The following is a 23,355-nucleotide window of genomic DNA, read 5'->3' on the forward strand; positions in this document are numbered from 1 at the left end:
AAACGTTTTTAGTTTTTTAAAGGCCATTAATCTTTTTAATTTATACATTATACCATTTTTAATGAGATTCCAATTTAAGAATCATAGTCCATCAAGTTCGATTTGAAATTAGAAAATGACCGTAATGTCAAATAACTCAAAACCAGGACTGGAAAGACCAACTTCAGGTGACTGACGATGGTTTTTGAACTCACCTGTTAGTCTCCCTGGTGAGTTATGATAGATTACAATTATGCTACAGAGAGTCCTTTACAAATTTGTATTACTGTAGTTTTTCTCTTAACGTTGCAGACTAGATGTAAACATTGGTTTTATGCTATTTATGTTTTTTAACTTTGTTTTGTTTTACCTTAATTTCCTTTTATGAATTTTACTAAATTTACTTTAATTTTAACTTTTTACCGGATGTTTGGTGCAGATAGCGTGGCTGCTTTGTACCGTAAAACACCAAATCAACCAACCAACCTTCTAAACGTTTTAAACATCTCGATCGAGAGATATTTTGCAAACTGGGATAATTGGCAATAACAACCGGGTACGTGTTAAAATTTCCAGAGTTTTGACTGTCAATAATAGCGGCTAGGTACGTCTTAGTATCCTGGAGATTTGACAGTGGAAGGACAGCTAAGTACATGATGAAATCTAAGCGATTTGACTGTCAATAAAGATACCAATTATTTGTTAGAATTTAAAAGATCTGACAGTTAAGAAGAAAAAAATAGGTACATATTGAAATCCTGGATATTTGAGAGCGGGAAATAACATGTTGAAACTCTGGATATTTGAAAACTGGGAAGAAAAGCTAAGTATGTGTTGAAATACTGAGGTTTTTCCCTCAGAAGGATCAATTAGATTTATGGCGGAATCTTGAGATTTAACCAGTCAGGACGAATTAACCGTGCTTTTGCTGAAATGTCTCAGCTTTACCAGAAAAAAAAAGTCAAATTTATTTGTATATCCTTTGTTTTTCATGGCCCGGCATGACCAAGCGTGTTAAGACGTGCGACTCGTAATTTAAGGGTCGCGGGTTCGCATCCCCGTCGCGCCAAACATGCTCGCCCTTTTAGCCGTGGGGGGTGTATAATGTGATGGTAAATCCCACTGTTCGTTGGTAAAAGAGTAGCCCAAGAGTTGGCGGTGGTTGATGATGACTAACTGCCTTCCCTCTAGTCTTACACTGCTAAATTAGGGACGGCTAGCACAGATAGCCCTTGAGTAGCTTTGTGCGAAATTAAAAAAAAAAAAAAAAATCCTTTGTTTTTCAATCACGAAGATCAACTGGTTATGCTTTGAATTTTCTCGTTTTGCCAAAAAGAGTAAAATTTGGATAAAATCCTAAGATTTTGGTTATCTGGAGAGATCAACTAAAATTCCAAAAATGTTTCCTAACCTGAAAGATTATCCGACATTTTCTTGAAGATTTTTACCTTTTTAAAATGGTCAAAGCTTATAAAACTAAAAACCGGGTTTGGTATCCATAGTTTCTACAGCACAGATAGACCATTGTGAAGTTTTATGCTTAACATAAGCAATCCATAAATAGTCAATTGTACTCGGTTTCAAACCTCAGTGTTTATGTCAGTCATAAAAGCTAAACTTTTTTTTTTTAAATATATTGAGGATATCTGGCCAGGAAATGTAAAAATTAGGCATGTTAAAATATTGGGGTTATGTGGCCAGTTAAAGACAACTTAATTTATGCTGATACCTTTTGGTTTTGTCTTGCAAGAATGAGCAATACATTTCGTGTTAAAATTTCAAAATGTTGCATTTCAAGGAATGTAAAGTGAATGTGTGTTAAAGTTTTTTTTTTTTTTTTTACTGCCAGTCAAATCGATCAAGTTCGTGTTGAAATCCAAATGATGAAAAGTTTGTGCCACCAAGTATGACTAACTGTATTCCTTTTGATAATGATAGTTTTAAATTTTAGCTAAGAAAAAACAAATAAGTTTGTTTTAAAATAATGAAACTTTGCCTGCCAAAACTATAAACTAAGTTAGATCCTATTGAATTTCTGACTGCTGACAAACCAGGAAGGCCCAACTGAGTTCATGTTGAATTTTAAGGTTTCTCTAGTTATCAGAAGTCTACTGAGCTCATGTTGATATCGTAAAGTTTGTCCATCCATTAGAGATCAGCCCCTGGTGAATCAGTGGTAAATCTAGTGCTTATAACCCTCAAAATTAATTTCAATTCTCACAGTAGGCAGAGCATAAATAACCCTTTGTTTATCTTTGTGCTCAACAACAAACAAACAACATATTAGAGAAAAAACAAGTTATTGTTTCATTCCTAAACATTTCATTTAATAATAAATTCCAAGCCAGGAAAGAAATCAACCAAAACTGTTAAAATATATTTATGCTTCCACAGGCAGGAAAATTAACTGAGGGAAAGTTTTTTATTTTGCGATACAAAATATTGGATAATTAGTTTTATAGATTGAATACATGATATAGTTCATTGACTTTGTTAAAATAGAATGGATTCGATAACAGTTATCTCATGCAAAGTGCAAATTACTTCATTTAATTACACTTGAAAATATTAACGCTATTACGTTTCGCTTCAAGGTTTGAAGTGGCCGAAATAAACACATCAAAAATAATTTTGTATTGCTTTGATGATTTCCCTTTACAGTCAACAGCATTTTCATCAGCATCGCTTATAGTTTACATTCTATAGACTTATCCCTAGCTATCACTATACTATGCAACAGGTGATAGGTCTAAGATTCTAAAAGAATGGCATGCGATTATAATTCACGGTGTTCTAGAAATCCGGACCCATAGAGTAGAACACACATTTTATTTTTTAATTATTTATTATTTAAATTGTGTGCCATTGACAGCTATACACATGTAAATTCTTGGTATACTGTATCGTAAGGGTATTTCTTTCCTTAAATATGTAAATCTGACATCAGAAATGTGTTTAGCTTTGAGAATGTCTTTTCCCTACGGGTTCAAACCTCTGGGACATTATGTATACGTTCCGAAAAATCTGATATTTTAGTTTTAATAAATTCTATAAAGCAAAACAAAACTGTTTTATAGAAGAAAACTATAAAGTATCTCCACATATCGTGCGTAACTGTTTCGTGAGATTGGCATGCATATGCATCCTCTGCTTCGCAAGTCATTTAAATACAGACACCCGAGTTCCTCTATCACGTTTCACTGAAATTGGTTCAGCCAGTTTTCTCGCACAAACTTATCACGTCACGACCCTTGACAGACACATAGACGAAAAAAAAAATCCTTCTTTATATTTAAAGGGTTACGGTGTCACACCTTTGGTTGTTGTAAGCGACTTCTAAGTGTGTCCGTCAAAGATCTCTAAACGTTACATGCCTACAAATGGTCGCGTTTTCGCTTTAAATCTTGATTGTTCATAATCTTTTTACTTCTTAAATTTTCAGATAGAATTGTTGTTCATATAAATCCATGTGCATGTTCTTCCGTTTTTGTTTTCTTGTACATTTTCGTACCATACTTTTGACAAAGATGCTAACCCTATCATGAGATCATTACTGATACTATCATAGCAGTACCACAATAACGAAAAATAAGCAAGCAGAGACAGGTGTAGTAAATCTAATGTGATATTTATTCTAGACAACTGTACATTTAACCTTGTTAGGCTTAGATCCTACTTCCCTTTCTAGTCCCTCCTAAACTTCCAACTTGTTTCTTTTGACAGAAACAAACTGAATATTTTTGTGATTTGGTTAATGATCATGTTAGAGCAACATTAACATTATATATGAATTATAAAAGTATGTTTCTGATTATAATATTTTAGTAAAATAATAACTCCTTTATATGACTTTTTTAATCACAATAAAATATAAAAAGAGTTTTGTGACCGTTATATACAGAATATAGTTTAAGCATCATATGAGTTATGAGGTCATATGAATTCTTCTGTATTAAGTTGTGAAAACCGTGCAATATGGCCGAAAAGCTTATCGTGGACCGTGTATCAGCGATCAAAATGCTTGGAATTATATCTTCTGATTTGAACATTCTTTTCAGGCAGCAAAAACTGTTTACTATTAGGAAAAATGTGTGTTTCAAACTATATCAACTGTTCTCCAAATATAAAACAATGGCATTTTGCAAAGATACGTAACTTTTAGATCACGAAATATGTTGTATACTAAATCAGTTTCTTTACCTGAAACTATGTCTAATAATAGACAGGATTGCCAGTGATGTTTATATTAGAGTAACATTAATGTCAAACTACTGGGTTACAGTAAAATTGTTATTTCAAAAATAAACTCGCGAAAAAGTGAACTAGTAGGATGACAATTTCATGATTTCCACGTAAATTTTGTTTAACAATAGGTGTGTTAATATTTAATTACTGATTAAATGGCCAATTATAAGTCGTATACAACTTTTCACTCAGCCATTAGCGCAGACAGCCCTCGTGTAGCTTTGCACGAAATTCAAAACAAACCAAACTAAGCCATTAAACTGTTAGTTGTTGATGGGATGGAGAGGACAGATTGACGTCACTAAATTTTAGAATTACAGAGAACTGGTAATATAACTTTTTAGTTTAAATTAATCACGTATAAACTACAAAAAAAATACTAAAACGTAAAACTAACAATTTGGTTAAAACTTGCTTATACAAGTGTTAAACTGTTAAAGTTATTACTTTACGATTAATAATTTTAAACTTTAACCTCTAGCGCATGCGCTAGTTTACAAACAGGTGAAGATAGTGTTTATTTACTTGTATACTGTGTTATTCTTAATTATTATTATATACATGGTAACCACTTACGACACGAACTGTGGTTTTACATACATTTGTTATGGTATCTGTGGTTATAGTCTGTGCTGTTACTGTCCACATAGCACCTCTAACTTCTAAAGTATAAGAACATGTATGAAACAACTTATGTGGTAAGAAGTGTGCTTTTGTAACCTTCCTTACCACAGTTGTATGGTAATCAGTGTTACTTCGCATTATTAAAAACATTGTACTTTTCCTGAGTTGCACTACATCTCGGACAAGAAAGGTCCTGCAAAATTTCCTTTAAGGGAACATTCTTGAAGGAACTGCGTTATTGTTGTTTTTAATAATTATAATATTTAAATAAGAAAAAAATTTGATGTATGTATATGTATAATAATATAATATATTTATATTAAAAACACGTTTTGCGCGTATGACAAGACATTGATATTACTAAATTAAAAATATTCAGAATTTAAAGTGAATAATTTTAATTAATGTTATATTTAATATTTAAAAAACTATTCTAATATGTTAATATTAAAATATATATCATTATATACCTAATAATTTTACATTCATATGTTATAGTGCTACTTAGTTAGTTATCACCATTAGATTCCATCAAGGAACATAGGACCGCAATCACTTGCGGATTCTTCAACAGGTATTTAAGTGAGTAGGTTGTTAGCCCGCTGCACCGAGCCGTCCCTAATTTAGTAGTGTAAGACTAGAGTAAAGGCAGCCACTCATCACCACCCACCGCCAACAATTGGGCTACTCTTGTACCAACGAATAGTGGGATTGACCGTAACATTATAACACCCCCACGGCTGGCAGGGCGAGCATATTTAGCGAGACGCGGGCGCGAACCCGCGACCCTCGGAATACGAGTCGCACGCCTTACGCGCTTGGCCATGCCAGGCCCTATACTGCTACTTGAGTTTGTATAATATTGTCATAAAAAATGAACGGTATTGTTCTAACGGAAGTTCAACAATGTGGGGCAATCATAACGCGGTCCTGTTAGGAATATCACTGTATGGGGAAATTTCGTGATACCTTTCTAGTCCGAGCATTTCACTATACTGTATCTCTATTTTTATATATTTTCATATCACGTATTCAAACAAGAATTTCTTCTTCCAGTTTTGCGTTTGTGTTGACAAATAAGTGTGTTAAATGATCATTAGAAAATTATGTTAACCCTAATGTACCTTACTACAGTAGCAGTTAATTATTATTATCACTTCTCTCAAACTGTTTATCTGTCACCCCAATTCGCTGTTCCTCTAGACCTACGAGGTGGCCTTACAGGTACAACAGTTTCTTCATGTTCATGGTGATCGTGGCTTGACAAAGGCATCATTGTTGTTCTGCTAGCTACGGCTTTGATTTCCATAGGGCTTGATAATGGACTGAAGGTAGGAACTTTCGTTGTCAGAGTAAAAGAATTTGGATGATTGGATGTTTTCTCTGAGCGTAACTTTGGAAGAGTGTTGTTATCGAACAGTCCTCCACTAGGAGGAGGTGGAGTTGGGCGTGGAGTAATAGCCTCTTGTGGTGATTCTGGTGGAGTGAAAGATTGAGTCTTAAATGTTGTTGTCCTATTTACTTCCATAAGAACTGGCGGAGGAGAGAATGAGCGTCTTGAGTCAGTGAATTGTCTTCTATTGACATCACTTCCTGTGGCTTTCATAAAATCCTTTTTCAAAGCATCAGAGTTAAAAGAATTTTGCATGAGCTCTTTCCGTTTTCCATGAGGTTGAACTTTTGATTTCAGATTGTCAGGTTTATCAGGAGAGCTTATGACGTCTTTCCCATTCTGATCATCTCCGTTGCTAAATGTGTGCTGATAGGAGGTTTTTCTTCCAGAAACGTCACACCTCACTATTGTACGATAATGAGGAGATTGGTCCCAGATGTTGTCTTCACTGCTGCGATTTAATTCTGATTTGTAACGAGGACTTCTTAGATCCCCTATACTCAGATGAATTGATGACCTCTGAGGTCTGTCTTTCACCCTGACATCTCGTTCTATTGTGTGATATCTCATTGGCTGGTCAGCGCTGTTCGTTTTTAATTGTAAGAATCTTTTGTAGTAATTGGATTCATCGAAACTTTGGGACTGAGCTGTCTTCTTTTTACCATCACTATGGAAACTGACGTCGTTTTCATCCCCAAAGTAGAATGAATGGCGAGGTTTCTCTGCTGTATTATTCTTTCTCTGTTCTTGATGTGGCTTCTTAGAATGAGTCCTAGGTAATGTCTGAACATCACGTTCTTCGGAAACTCTCGCGGGATGTGCTGCAAGTCGTCGAGGTAGAGTCACGTGTTGACTATCCATGTGGATCCAGCTGTCTTTCCTGTCATGATCTTGAGGCATAGACTTCTTCACTGAAGCGTACACGTAACTAGTATTTGGGTTATTTTTAAATTTTGTATCACGTGGCAGGGTCTGAGAAACGGGAGAATTCGAATAACCCTTGTCGAAGGTGAAGACCCTGGAGGCCCTAGAATCGTCGTACACTGTAAACTTTCGGGAATCATCCCTGTGAGAATAAGACCTTTGTACCTTGGACTTATCAGAAGACAGGTTTTTTGATTGGAAAGAGTCGCGTCTATCTTTCTTCTGGTCGTCTAGAAATGTTCTGTGAAAATCGTCTCTGATAGAGGACGTGGACTTCCATGGAGTTGACTGCCTCCTCAAAGATGATGATTCATGTCTTGGTGAGCTCTCACTTAACAGATGCGACGATGAACTTAAGTTAAAAATGTCTTTCCATGAGCCTGTTGATTTAGTAGCCTCTCTTCCCTTTAGTGAACTCTGAACTTCAGAAAACTTTCGAGGTTTTGAATCCCCTTCCGACACCCCTACGAAATTGTTTCTACTTTTGTCATAAGCCGCTCTGTCTGTAGAGTGTACCTTTTGTTCTTCAGTGTTTCTGGAAAATTTATTACCACTTTTTACGAAGTCCTTTTCCATCCCAGCAGGAGAAAAATATTTAGAATTCTGGTTCATTTGAATATGAATAGCATTTTTAGTTGGTTTTGTGTTTGGTGGTTCATAGTCGCTGTCACTATTGGCATCTAAGTGGTTATCGAACCAATGGTTTGTTTCACAATCTGAGATCTCCTTCTTGTATTTAGAACCAAGAGCGTTCTGAGAAACAGTATTCTGTCGCTCGGGAAATAGTTCCTTCCTAATCCTCTGCTCTCTCTCGCGTCTTAGTCTCTCACTTAAACTTTCTTGGTTAGTATAATCGCCATAGTACTCGATATTGTTTATCGTTTCTTTAGATATTTCTGGGATAGTCGTTTCATCAATTTTGTCTTCAGGAACCTCATCATCGTGTTGTTCTTCATGATGTCGTGTGGTAGTAGTCTCTGTGGTTAGCTCCCCGTCTTTCCACTCGGACACTTCATTTGTTTCTTCTTTGTCCGTCACTTTTTGGCCACGACAGGAGTAGTGGGTGATTTTTCCCGGGTACGGTTTACTGACATCTATTTCTTGACTGAAGATCCCATCATCAGGGGCTGTCAATGCCTTTTGATGAAGATCCTTGAATAGAAAAAAACATTTATTACAGTTAAACAAGATGACATATTTGCACTCAGCCTCTTTTTTTTTTTTATTAACGTGTTCACAAATTTAAGGAGTACCATCAATGGGACGTACTGGAAACTGGGTTAAAGTAGGCTAATGTTACACACGTGAAAATATACCCAAAATGTATCCACTTATTACCACGTAATAAACCTGTCTTATAACAAAGATACTTACAGTGCCTGTCAGTTCGTGGAAAGTTTCGTCGTGCAGCTGCATATCTTCTTCTTTATTCTCTCTCATAGTTTGTCGTGTCTCAGTTTTCTCAATGATTACTCTCGCTGAACCGGGAACTGAAGTGTAGTCCGGACCGTTATCTTCTCCCCTTGTGGTCTTATGCTAAAACATGACGAACGTATTTTCTTAGAATTATAGTCTCATTTGTTTTAACGTAATTAATAATACTCTAATGATTTCTTATTCTCTGATGGTTGGTATAAAACCGTTTAGAATCTGTAGTATGAGGTAAAAGGAAGCGCACCTATTCTAGACCCTCATTAATTTAGTTATCAACTGTCAAAATGAAACCTGAAAATGAAGTTCTCACACATGTATATAGATAAGGCACAGAATCTTTTCAATGTGCTTTCCTTCAGTGTATTGTAACTATCTTTTTTCTTTACTAAACTTTATTCATTAGTTCAGTTTTAGAAACCGAAATGTATTCTTACATCTGTATTCTCCATTTCTTCTGTGCGATTATCTTCTGTAGTTTTAGTAGAAATCTGAGGTCCACTATCAGCAACCACTTTTCCATCTTCGTACACCAGTTGCCGCTGCACCCGTGTCTCTACCTGGTGATTAGATCGTTAGAAGGTAATTTTTAATGTAATTTTAAAGTTTTCCTTGACGTTAATTTAGCAGTAAGAAATTAATAGCTTAGGTGAAATCATAAGTTATAACAAAATAAACACAAATTTATTAAGCTCAAAGTTATTTTTAAAAGCAACTACCAACTGTATTAGCCTCTCTATCTGGTGACAACTTTCAGAAACGTTAAATCTTGAGTATCCTACCTGTTTGGTTTTGTGGTTCACAATCTTCTTGGAAGTTGTCCATTCCTCTACGTAACAAATATAAACAAAATAGAAGAATTCCATCTCACCACGATTGATTATAAACAGTTTTATTTACTGTTTACGTTGTATTCTTAATTATGCAGGCTTAGTTTTAATTTTATATTATCGTTGTTATAAATCTAGATCCGGTACTGCAAGCAAACATTTATCAGATAGTAGCGCCATCTACCAAACAAATGTTTATTCTCAACATCTTTCATATCGAAGTGTGTTGGATATGAATACAAAATAATAAGCTTTATAATTTATGTCCTCTATTAATATAATTTATATCCAATCTTAACAAATTTTATGTCTTCATTTAATAATATAATCAATATCCTTTTTCTTTTCTTTTTTTTTAACAGAATTTACATTCTTTCTTAACACAGTTTACTTCACTTCTTACATGTTGGATATAAATATGAAACAATAAGCTTTATAATGTATGTCCTTTATTAACATAATTTATATATGTTTTTAACACAACTTACATCCATTCTTAACATCATTCATTCCAATTTTTAAGATAATTTATTTCACTTCTTGACATAATTTATATCAACTTTAACGTAATTTATAACCCTTCTCAACAAACCTCTTCAGAACAAAAACACAGGATATCTTAGAATTTTGAAAACTGACACCTGGAAAACCGTTTAACATAGAGAAGCACAGCTTGTTTAACGTCCAAGAATATTTTTCAAAAGTTTCATGGTATTGTTATTAACGTATTATTACGTCTTCACTGGATGGAACTTGGCAACATTCCTGGCCCAATATTCCATACAAAACGTTTTTTTTTCATTCTTGATAATGTAAGAAAACAATTCTCCAGCGTAGAAATGACTAAGTCGTATTCATTGTTCTTGGCTCAACGTTCCATACAAAACATTTGCTCAACCTTAACAACACTTGTGTCACATTCATTATTCCTGAATACCACATAAATGCAATCAGATGTTTGTTGTTAAATATTTAAATCATTATTTATTACAAAATAGGTTTATCACTTACCATGTTTCGCTGACACGATGCCATTCGGTGACTAAGAAATCAGAAAAAAAAGAATCATCGAAAGGAACCAGAGAAAATTAGACAAATTAAAAATTTAACTAAAATTACATTACAGCAATCAGTGTGATAACTACTGGTCAAAACGAAAACAGGTTTCTCTAAATATTAAGTGAAAAGCATATAAACTTCGCTGGTACGATAATAGGTACAAGAAACAGTAAAAGTTACATCCTCGTGTTAGCTAGACGATTTAAAAAGCCATATTACAGGCACTTGTTTGTATATGCTAAGCCTAAATTTGAAAATATAACAGAAATTGTTTATGTAAATACAGAAACTATATGATTTGTGATATAACATTCATAAGTTGATATTCTAACCTCAACACACAGCATTCAGACTTGTACATGGTCATTTTATTTTTAATCAATGACTCTGTAATTTAAGTACAACAAATATGGATACTGCAGAATCTTCTCTCTAAAAGGTTTCTTTTTGAATCAGCAACCTCTATATCCGAGTTTTGTATTTAAGAAAAAGCCTATACTTATGTCTTGTAATTTAAAATACGAAACTATATTTGCAAATAAACGATGAAATGTAATTAAAACTTCTCTGTGACATATATAGTTTATTTTGTGTTTGTAAAGTAAACATGCATATTTTCTAGCTATATTTATAGGCCTAGTCCGCTTTATAATTCGAAATAAACCTTTAGAAAACTATAACTTTTCACTTTATAAATGATTTTAATTTTCTAATTTACATTATAATTTCTCCGGAGTATGTAAATAAATATTCGTGAGAATTAGAAAAATGTAGGATAAAATGCAGGTAAATATATTAACGCCCAGTCTGAAAGTCAGGAAGACATGTTTGGTGTGTTCATTTCTGAACAAAGATTTCTGATTTATTTTTTAAATTATAAATAATGATTTGAGCTCTTTGCAAAATATGGCATAGGTTTTTTTAGGCTATAAGAAAATATAACCAATGCCCCAATTCAAAATCTTACATAAAACACGATGATTATCATAAATGTTGCGCAATACGCTATCTGGTCCCTCAGTCCAATAAAACCGTTTTCTCCGCGATTTATGGCAATAGAAATTGTTAAAATATGTTCAACGAAGCTTACTTGCTGCTATGTCTAAGTGCGGTACCTGTCTGAAGATGAACCCTTCTATCTTGTGCCAGAGGAACAGTTTGGTCAACTGACTAACCTCTGCATTTTCATGGCCCAATATTATTGTTATTTTGACAGTAATATTTATTTGTGGGGGTTAACAGATCAATCTCTTTATTGGAGTACTTTTTTTTTTTTTGCTATAACTTGAATTCGGAAAACCATGGCTATCCTGATTTAGCTCACCCAATCATCCGACTTTTATCTCATCGATTCATAGACTGAGTGTGTTTGGAAGAAACTGATAAAATCAAAGTTATCAACAGGTCAATTCGTCGTAGTTGTTAGGGATTTATAATTGTTGTTGTTTTTTAAATGTAAATAAATATTTACTTTTTGTTGTTGTTGTTTATTATTATTGCAACTGCAATTCGTTTGGTGTTCATGAATGAATTTCGTAACATCTGGTAATAAAATCTGAAATCCCAAACTTGTGACCTATTTTAAAATGCATATTGACCAAATCTGTGAAAGCCTGGCTATGCTAGGTTAACAGAGCATTATGGAATAAGAAATATATAAAGTCATCCACATAAATAATAACTTACGAGCTCTATTGGTGGAGTTGGTTCCACTCGTTTAGTTATCACCGTTGTAGTTGTTTCATTAGGATTTCTTCTGCTGTTGCTATCTCGATAAGCCGGCATGTCTTATAGCGACATCTACCACTTTATATTCCTTTATAAATTTAATAAAAAACAATTTAACAATTGCACCCTCGGTTCTGCTTAATTCAGTACAAAGATAACATTCCGTTATTTAGTTTTAATTATATCGAACCTTTAAAGTCAAATTACTTACTCTTATATTAAAATATTGAACTATAAAATGAGCCTTATGCTTATAGCCATAGTTCTAATTCAAACTTATGTTACTATGTTATTTTAATAAGAAATATTTTACCACTACAGCGTTTTGCTATTTTAATTGTAGCGTTAGTATCAGCTCCGTACGTTGGCTCTTTATGTTGAGCACCTGTAGAATTCATTGGGCACTGAAGTTATTAATGTTCATCTGTGTATGGTGAGGTTTGTTTCTACTATGTACTCTGTTTCCATTCTGTATTGTAAGGCCTGTTTCTACTCTATATTCCCTGGCAATTCCGAGTGGAAACTAACATTTCAGTATTGGCTTTTACTTTACCACTTAGCATACCTAACAAATACTTTTACGTTATCAAGTTATCAATATTTTCAATTATAACATACTATCTTGTAAATCTCTACAGTTTACTGTTACCGATACATGTAAACAGCTTAGTGGCAGGTGTGTTGTTTACTCTTTATACTGAACATACACTGTTTTATTTGTGTTAAGTTTTGTGAATAAATTGTCGTATTTATACGAGTGCTTAGTTCAGGTTTTTTCTGTGTCGTGTAGTTCAAACGGTAGGTGATGATAGTCAGCCAACCAGAATGTTATCCAAGATAAATACTGCAACGCCTTACTTAGTGGTATATACAATACTTGGAAATAAAAGGACAGGCTGGGAACTCGGGAAGGTCAGCAAGATTTCCACAGAAATGTGAACTTTACCATCAATCTGACATTTGTCTAAAAGTAACTGTTTAACAGTAAAGATGCATTTTCGCTGCTTATTTAACAGTACTTGAAACAGAAAGGTAATTTTCTCGTACCTTGAAAGTAGAATTAGGTTCACAGTATATTCACGCACTGTAGGGCAATTTGTTAATACTTTGTATGAAAGTGACATTTTTACAGATTTATGGCTATTTTTAACCTTTCTAGATTAATTCACTCACGTCAACTACGAACGTTTGACAGTTTTACAGATTTAGGCTTCAAAATAGACATTTCTAGATTAATTTACTCACACCAACTACGAAAGTTTAAAATTTTTACAGACTGATGTCTATTTTCAGACCTTTCTTATTAATTCATTCACGCCAACTGCGATAGTTTAACACTTGACAGATTTGTATGTCTATTTTCAAACTTTTCTGATTAATTCATTTACGCCAGCTGCGATAGTTTAACACTGACAGATTTGTATGTCTATTTTCAAACCTTTCTGATTAATTCATTCACGCCAGCTGCGATAGTTTGATATTTTCAGAGATTTTTAGGTCTACTTTCAAACCTTTCTAGATTAATTCTTTCATACAAACATGGGTTTTCAAACTGTTTTACCGACATCTATCATTTTTCATCTTTGAAAGACAACTTACCCTCACTTGATGCAGAAGCTAGGTGAACTTTCTTTGATTCTAGTAACACCGTAACTTTGGAGAAACGTATCAGATCTTTGAAGATTTTAAATCTAGTGAGGTCGGACGTGGCAGCAGCTACCTACAACACAACTTAATTGTGACAAACATTTCCAACTTTGGATAGGTGTGGGGGGCGAAATGGCATGCTTCCACCCTGAGTACGATGCCACGCCCCTCACGTCACTAACTACGTCATATAAACGGTTATATAGGCAGCATTCGCCTACAGTGAAGCTGTAGTCGACCTTAGCTACCCCTACTTACATGCAACTATCACCCCCAAAAACATAACCAAGTATTTTTCTTGCGTAACTAACTGAAGATTGATAGATGGCACGTCTGTATCAAATTTGTCTATTGTACCAGAGATGTTCAAGGCTCCTGAAAATGTACGTCTACTTATATAACCAAATGTGCGGAAAGGAAAGGTAGAAATGTTTGAGTCTTAATAGTTTAATTCGTAAAGGAAAAACAGAAACAAGCATCTCACAGAATTCTTTTCTCATATAAATAATATTGTATAACACGATGTATTACTTTGAATATTACATAATCGGTCAGGTGCCTATAATCGGGCTTTTCTTTCAGTAGATTGCGTGGGGGTCTGTGAGTATTCTAAAGAAAGCTCGTGACGGTGAAGATCAACTTGCTTTATTACAGTGAAAAGATGTATATACTGTTTTCTATTAAATAAAAATAATATTCTGTTTGAAATTTTCCTTAACTTACGTATTTATGTAGGTGTGTCACTTTTATATACTGTAGGATTAGCTTCGGCAGATAGAGCTCTCTGAGTATGAGAATCTGTGAAATTATCTTTAGTTCATGAAATAGGTTGGGGGAAGGGGATAGGCTATAATCAATAAATAATAATTCACCAATAAATACTCACAAACATTCGAGCACTGACTCTTATTTACTTAAACAATCGAAGACGTTATAAGATAAACAACGAATTAAAACCTCATTTAATAAAAATGTCTCCAGTGGGTGTGTAAATAAATACACATGTATATAACTGTTTGGTTTGTTTTGAATTTCGCGCAAAGCTAGACGAGGGTTATCCGCCCCTAATTTTGCAGTGTAAGACTAGAGGGAAGGCAGCTAGTCATCACCACCCATCGCCAACTCTTGGGCTACTATTTTACCAACGAATAGTGAGATTGACGGTCACAATATAACGCCCTCACGGCTGAAAGGGTGAGAATGTTTGGTGCTACTGGGATTTGAACCCTCGACCTTAAGATTACCAGTCGAACGCACTTAACCCACCTGGCCATGTCGGGCCACACATCTATAAACACAATCCGATAATTTTTTTAAATTTCCAGAGTGACTTTCATAAGGTGTAAAACAGTGACTAATATTCAAATATTTTAACCTCCAAAGTTTAATCCGAAACAAAATGACGTTTTTACTTTAAAAACACAACTTAATATTAACCTTTTAGTTCAAACCCTTCAGGATAACAAGAAATACGTCACTTGTACAATTCAGAAATAAGGTGGTTTCTTTACAAAACTGCTTGAAGCTTTATAACACTACAAATCGATGTTCGATCCTTGCAGTAGTAACTAAACTAAACATTATAAGGGGTAAGGGCACATCATTTATTTTACTAAATGTTTTCACACACCCCACACCCTATAGCTCAGCTTATGACGCTAAATGTCAGGTTTAGATACTCTTGGTAGGCAGGGCACATGTGTACCTTGGCGGTAAACAACATAACTAAATATTATTCCATTTAACTTTCATAACAAAATAAAAAACAGGCATAAAATCATGTTTCATAAAATTACATGAAGCACAATCATTCACTCAAAGGTTTCTAAGTTAAAGAACTGCAAGAAACGCGTCCAATTTAGTTGAGTGAAATCGCATGTAGGCCTAAAAACCTGTTTTACGGGTAGTCACGCTTGTAGAGACACACGCACATACACAAAACAGCTCGACAAAGAATTCACGGTGTTTCTAATACTCAATTATGAAATGACGATAGTCGTAGGAAAACAAAATTGTTCACTCTAGTGAATTCGTGTTTGTAATCTGTAGGTATTGCTCGTGAATGTAACTGAAACAAACATTTTTTTGTTGGACTGGGAAAATCAGTAATGATTGGCGCTCTTTGTTTTTGAATTTCGCGCACAGCTACACGAGGTCTATCTGCGCTGCGCTCTTAATGACGATATATAATCTAAAAAAAATCTCTAACGTTAATTTTTCAAAGCATCACCCACATGCAGAATGAAAACATACTCTGGTAAAAATCTTTAAAAATCGATACTTTGATATCAAATGAAACATATGATTAGTTAATAGTGTTTATTAACAAAAACTCTCCCCCATTGATTAAGTATATATCTTGGAATTTAGGCCTTCTATTTTTAAACCACGTGCTGATTTAATTCATGTTCTCATTTTTCAGTTTTGAAAGTGAAGGGGCTACAGTAACGTAACGGTTAGCATGTATTGAACTTTGGGGGTTGTGATTCCATGGCTCACATCCTCTTGTCGCCAAAATCAAATTTGCATTCCGGATTTTGAGGTCGTTAGTGGATTACGAAAACAGTGATCACATCTCACTGTTGAGTCTGACAAAAGTAGCCCAAGAGATGATGGTGGGTAGTGTTGATTAGTTGCTCTCCTTCCGGCCCCCTGGTGAGCAAATTGTAGGGCGCGCCCCAAGGGCAACGGGCGTGGAGATTCGATAGGATTGGTTTGGTTTGAATTTCGCGCAAAGCTACACGAAGGCTATCTGCGCTAGCCGTTCCTAATTTAGTAGTGTAAGACTAAAGGGAATGCAGCTAGTCATCACCACCCACCGCCGATTCTTGGGCTACTCTTCTACCAACGAATAGTAGGATTGACATTCACATTATAAAGCCCCAACGGTTGAAAGGGCGATCATGTTTGGTGTAATGGGGATTAGAACCTGCGATCCTCAGAATACGAGTCGAGTGTCTTAACCACCTAGCTATGTCGGGCCGATTCAATGGGATTATAGGACCATATAATTTATATCCGAAAGCACAAACTTCACCATAAATAAGTTTTAAAAACAAATATAAAAATATCACTAACATTACGTAATGTAGTAACGCCAATTAACATGAGAACACGATATGTACAATATATAAACAAACAGATTATTCAGAATGCGGGAAGGTCAACAAAGTGCATATTTAGAAAGGGACACCATATAAAATTACGCACCACTGCTTTAGTATATTAATTAAATACTATCCCCTCTGGGAGATCAGTGGCAAGTTTAAACTTACAACGCTAAAATCCGAGGCTCGATTCCGCGAGAGGACAGAGTGCAGATAACCTATTATGTATCTTTGCGTTAAGAAAACAAACATACAACCACACTTCAAAATTAAAGACACTAATGTAGATAGCCCTCACGTAGCTTTGTGCAAACCTCAATGAAACAAAAATAATTATTAATGAATGATAATGAACAAATTATCACTGTTTCAGTTTGTTTCTTTAATACAAACACTAGCTAGTCTATTAATATAAAAATGACTTTTTACATACTGTGTCATAAACTCGTCTCACACGTGTAGACCGTGGTTTAACTGTAAAAGATGCCCCCTGCATAAAAACAAATTGGGCTCCCTACATTTATTCTCTTGTCGACCCCCAGTGACACAGTAAAATGTCTGCGAACTTTCAACGCTAGAACCTGGGTTTCTGTACCCGCAGTGGGCAGAGAACAGATAATCAACTATGCAACTTTGTGCTTAACTTCAAACACACAGTTATTCCCCTACTCGGAAATTCTTAGGTTTGTCAGGCCCTTTGGGCCTCCACGCAAATTGCGGGGACATACTTTCGCCACCGAGTACAGATCAAACTCGGTTGTGTTCACTTGTGAAGAAAAGGGAAAAAGAAAAATCCGGTTCGGAAGTCAATTGTTCAACCTCGAGAATTATATTTATTGCTTGTTGCCGGAAGATAAGCTTTTCACGTAACTAATTTACTTTACGATTGTAATCACGAGTAATTTCCGAGTAATTTCCCTGTAACGTAACCACTCTTACTTAACAGATTGAGAAAGAAGATCAAAACAGGTCACAATGTAGAGCTTCAGATTTTGGTTGTCACATATCAGCTAATTAGTAAACCAGGTTAGGAAGCGCATCTTTTGTTGAGATCAGTTCCGGTCTGCAAGTTCAAGTTTAAGATAAGGTTTTTGTTTTGTTTTCTTTAATTACAAGGTTAGGGACAGAAAGAAACTGACAGCCAAGGTGTCCTTAACCAGTCAAACGCGTTGACAAAAGAATAGACGAGAAGTTTCGAGGGTCGCGGATATCCAGTCACACCAAAACATGATCGCCATAATATGGATTTTTATACGGATTTTTTTTCCTTCACAACTGGGGACGTTATATATAATTTGACGTTAGTAAAAGAGTAGCCCAAGATTTGACTGTAGGTGGTGATGACTAGCTACCTTCTCTTTAGTCTTACACTGCTAAATTAGGGACGGCTGATGCAGATAGCATTCGTGTAGCTTTGCGCGAAAATTCAAAACAAACAAACAAACAAATACGTTTCGAAACAGAAACTGGTTATATTTCGTGTAAGAAACCATATATATATATATATATATGTTACGAGTCAACTGTATATCTGCCTACACGTTGTTTTACAACCAATAAATGTGTGAACCATTTCGTCATAGCCCTTGTTAAGCACAACATACACACACACACTTACATTCTTTCGGGAGCGCCACCACAACCAAGTTCAAAAAACAAAAAATGTATGTACAATGTTAGTGTTACGAATCAACTTTTGTATATCTGCCTACACGTTGTCTTAAAGCCTTGTCGACAAGGTCTGTCCTTGGAAAGACTGGGCGTTACTGTTGTTTTAAGGTAAAACTACGCAGTGGTTTATCTGCAGTCTGTATTCTGCGGACAATCGAATGGTGGGTTTTCGGGCTGTTTGTTTGTTTGTTTTGTTTTATGAATTTCGCGCAAAGCCACACGAGGGCTATCTGCGCTTTTTCGGGCTGTACGGTTCGATGTGGTTTGCTTTGAATTTCGCGCAGAGTTACACGAAGGTTATCTGCGCAATCCATCCGTAATTTAGCAATAGAATAATTAAAGAAAATGCAGTTTGTCGACACCACCCACCACCATTGTACTACTCCTTTACAAAAGAAGAACACGTTCAGACAAGTGGAATGGAACCCGTGATTCGCAGCTTGTGAGTTGAGCACCTTAGCTACCAGGCCACTTCAGGCGTAGGGCTGTAAACCTGTAACTGTAGGGCTGACCCACCAGTAAACCTTCGAGAAGACGAAACACGTGAAAGTTACAGTTGGCTATGTCAGGACTGTGACAAAAATGGGTAAAAAAATCTGTTAATCCGCAATTTTTCAATTACACTACCGGTCCGGCAGTATCACTCAACGAACGGATACCGTTGACTTGTTAGCGTGACCAATCACATGACAGTAATACACTCATTGGTGAAAATAACGTATATAACTATCATGCTTCCGTATCCTGTCAAACGAAAGTAAATAAGAATAAACAGCTATTTTACGCAGCACGTCAAAGAGAACCAATGACATTGTGTGCTAGAACTCAGGGTGGACAGACATCAAGGAAGTAGAACAAACAATGTTGTATGCTAAAACCACTTCCAGTTCCCTCAGTCACAAGTGACCCCCACAAGCCTTTCCAGATTTCCTATATTTAACGTGCCATGAAAATGTTTTTGTTTTTTTTATTCTTCCAGTTTACTGTCCTTTTATATAAAAATCAATTAAATAGGCGCTCGAGGGTCACAGAAAATCTGGCGGTGGAAAGACAAAAGTGGAGTACAGCTATTTGTGGGATTAACAAAACAACGCAACCTGTACAGGCATTATATTGTATAGCCGTTAACTAACAACAATCTGTATTGGCATTATACTGTATAACCGTTAACTAACAACAACCTGTACAGGCATTATACTGTATAGCCGCTAACTAACAACAACCTGTACAGGCATTATATTGTACAGCCGTTAACTAACAACAACCTGTACAGGCATTATATTGTACAGCCGTTAACTAACAACAACCTGTACAGGCATTATATTGTATAGCCGTTAACTAACAACAACCTGTACAGGCATTATATTGTATAGCCGTTAACTAACAACAACCTGTAGATGCATTATACTGTATAACCGTTAACTAACAACAACCTGTACAGGCATTATATTGTATAGCCGTTAACTAACAACAACCTGTAGATGCATTATACTGTATAACCGTTAACTAACAACAACCTGTATAGGCATTATACTGTATATCCGTTAACTAACAACAACCTGTACAGGCATTATACTGTATAACCGTTAACTAACAACAACCTGTACAGGCATTATATTGTATAACCGTTAACTAACAACAACCTGTACAGGCATTATACTGTATACCCGTTAACTAACAACAACCTGTACAGGCATTATACTGTATAACCGTTAACTAACAACAACCTGTACAGGCATTATACTGTATAACCGTTAACTAACAACAACCTGTACAGGCATTATATTGTATAGCAGTTAACTAACAACAACCTGTACAGGCATTATATTGTACAACCGCTAACTAACAACAACCTGTACAGGCATTATACTGTATAACCGTTAACTAACAACAACCTGTACAGGCATTATATTGTATAACCGCTAACTAACAACAACCTGTACAGGCATTATATTGTATAACCGTTAACTAACAACAACCTATACATGGATTATTTAGTACAGGGTGTTCGGAAAGTCACTGTGCAGTTTTGTAATCATATTTTATTCAGTCTATTTCAAGCCAGCAACTGATAGCGGTGTTTAGAAACAAAATAAGAAGGATCCAAGCCTGTATTAATGTCAACGGGGATCACTTTCAACATTGTTTGTAATTGTTATTCATATTTACCTCCTGTATTCTACATTGAAACATGTCTGTCAATAAATATATAAGTGCACAGTGACTTTCCAAACACCCTATATAACCGTTAACCACCAACAAGCTTTACAGGTTACATTACATTCAAAAGGAAAAGACCAATGAATAATTAGTCTTATTATAGTGTTTAAAAGTGTACAAAAAAAAAAAAAGATATTGTCTAGTTAATTAAACATAAAGAGAGGTAACAGGACAATCGTTAGAAGGTCCTGAAATATCGATAATTCACTGAGAACTTTAGGTTAAAATTGATGGTTATTTTGAATTTCCTGACTCTTGTTCTCTGTCCACGTGACTAATCTGCAAGTTCTTCACGAAACACTTTCGTTGTCCCTCCATACGGCTAACATACCAGTTCTTGTTAGACCTTAACAAGGACGTACAAGGCATGTGACCTACTTCTTGTCCCCTACATGATGATACAGTAACAGGTAGACCTGTTGTTGTAAATGTCATATTTTTATTTTTTACATCATGTTTACACTCAAGTAATTGAAACAAAAAACCCATAAGAGGGGACCATTTTATCCAAGTTTAGTGAGTGACATTGTAACATGGGGAATTTGTAAGACCTGTTCATGTTGAATTTCATTCTCATTGCGACATGTAATGTCTCAGTGTATCGACCAATAACAAACGTCAACACAGTTGGAAAGAGTTACGTCACGAAATTTCATCACTAATGTTGCTGTATGTTCTTATGATACAGTGGTGATGTTAGGAAGATAACTTGTATGTTCTTATGATACAGTGGTGATGTTAGGAAGATAACTTGTATGTTCTTATGATACAGTGGTGATGTTAGGAAGATAACTTGTATGTTCTTATGATACAGTGGTGATGTTAGGAAGATAACTTGTATGTTCTTATGATACAGTGGTGATGTTAGGAAGATAACCTGTATGTTCTTATGATACAGTGGTGATGTTAGGAAGATAACTTGTATGTTCTTATGATACAGTGGTGATGTTAGGAAGATAACTTGTATGTTCTTATGATACAGTGGTGATGTTAGGAAGATAACTTGTATGTTCTTATGATACAGTGGTGATGTTAGGAAGATAACTTGTATGTTCTTATGATACAGTGGTGATGTTAGGAAGATAACTTGTATGTTCTTATGATACAGTGGTGATGTTAGGAAGATAACTTGTATGTTCTTATGATACAGTGGTGATGTTAGGAAGATAACTTGTATGTTCTTATGATACAGTGGTGATGTTAGGAAGATAACTTGTATGTTCTTATGATACAGTGGTGATGTTAGGAAGATAACCTGTATGTTCTTATGATACAGTGGTGATGTTAGGAAGATAACTTGTATGTTCTTATGATACAGTGGTGATGTTAGGAAGATAACTTGTATGTTCTTATGATACAGTGGTGATGTTAGGAAGATAACTTGTATGTTCTTATGATACAGTGGTGATGTTAGGAAGATAACTTGTATGTTCTTATGATACAGTGGTGATGTTAGGAAGATAACTTGTATGTTCTTATGATACAGTGGTGATGTTAGGAAGATAACTTGTATGTTCTTATGATACAGTGGTGATGTTAGGAAGATAACTTGTATGTTCTTATGATACAGTGGTGATGTTAGGAAGATAACTTGTATGTTCTTATGATACAGTGGTGATGTTAGGAAGATAACTTGTATGTTCTTATGATACAGTGGTGATGTTAGGAAGATAACTTGTATGTTCTTATGATACAGTGGTGATGTTAGGAAGATAACTTGTATGTTCTTATGATACAGTGGTGATGTTAGGAAGATAACCTGTATGTTCTTATGATACAGTGGTGATGTTAGGAAGATAACTTGTATGTTCTTATGATACAGTGGTGATGTTAGGAAGATAACTTGTATGTTCTTATGATACAGTGGTGATGTTAGGAAGATAACTTGTATGTTCTTATGATACAGTGGTGATGTTAGGAAGATAACTTGTATGTTCTTATGATACAGTGGTGATGTTAGGAAGATAACTTGTATGTTCTTATGATACAGTGGTGATGTTAGGAAGATAACTTGTATGTTCTTATGATACAGTGGTGATGTTAGGAAGATAACTTGTATGTTCTTATGATACAGTGGTGATGTTAGGAAGATAACTTGTATGTTCTTATGATACAGTGGTGATGTTAGGAAGATAACTTGTATGTTCTTATGATACAGTGGTGATGTTAGGAAGATAACTTGTATGTTCTTATGATACAGTGGTGATGTTAGGAAGATAACTTGTATGTTCTTATGATACAGTGGTGATGTTAGGAAGATAACCTGTATGTTCTTATGATACAGTGGTGATGTTAGGAAGATAACTTGTATGTTCTTATGATACAGTGGTGATGTTAGGAAGATAACTTGTATGTTCTTATGATACAGTGGTGATGTTAGGAAGATAACTTGTATGTTCTTATGATACAGTGGTGATGTTAGGAAGATAACTTGTATGTTCTTATGATACAGTGGTGATGTTAGGAAGATAACTTGTATGTTCTTATGATACAGTGG

At 35.1% G+C, this 23,355-nt stretch overlaps 1 protein-coding gene across 2 annotated transcripts in view; it reads right to left on the minus strand.

The window, feature by feature from the left end:
• Window positions 1–3,590: 3,590 nt before the first annotated feature.
• LOC143253386 (uncharacterized) overlaps window positions 3,591–23,355 on the minus strand; it is an 87,975-nt gene continuing 68,210 nt past the window's right edge. Inside the window, exons 1-7 of one of the 2 annotated variants that reach the window (XM_076507178.1) lie at window positions 13,813–14,007; window positions 12,172–12,301; window positions 10,438–10,468; window positions 9,379–9,425; window positions 9,034–9,156; window positions 8,540–8,701; window positions 3,591–8,317 (exon numbers count right to left, since the gene is read on the minus strand). In XM_076507178.1, the coding sequence (XP_076363293.1) occupies window positions 6,020–8,317; window positions 8,540–8,701; window positions 9,034–9,156; window positions 9,379–9,425; window positions 10,438–10,468; window positions 12,172–12,270 (2,760 nt within the window). In that variant the 5' untranslated portion in view covers window positions 12,271–12,301; window positions 13,813–14,007 and the 3' untranslated portion in view covers window positions 3,591–6,019. Of the gene's footprint in view, window positions 8,318–8,539; window positions 8,702–9,033; window positions 9,157–9,378; window positions 9,426–10,437; window positions 10,469–12,171; window positions 12,302–13,812; window positions 14,008–23,355 lie in introns of those variants that run through there. The other variant, XM_076507179.1, reaches the window with a different exon arrangement.

The sequence above is a fragment of the Tachypleus tridentatus genome, chromosome 6, assembly GCF_004210375.1.
Source record: "Tachypleus tridentatus isolate NWPU-2018 chromosome 6, ASM421037v1, whole genome shotgun sequence".
Lineage (NCBI taxonomy): Eukaryota > Metazoa > Arthropoda > Merostomata > Xiphosura > Limulidae > Tachypleus > Tachypleus tridentatus.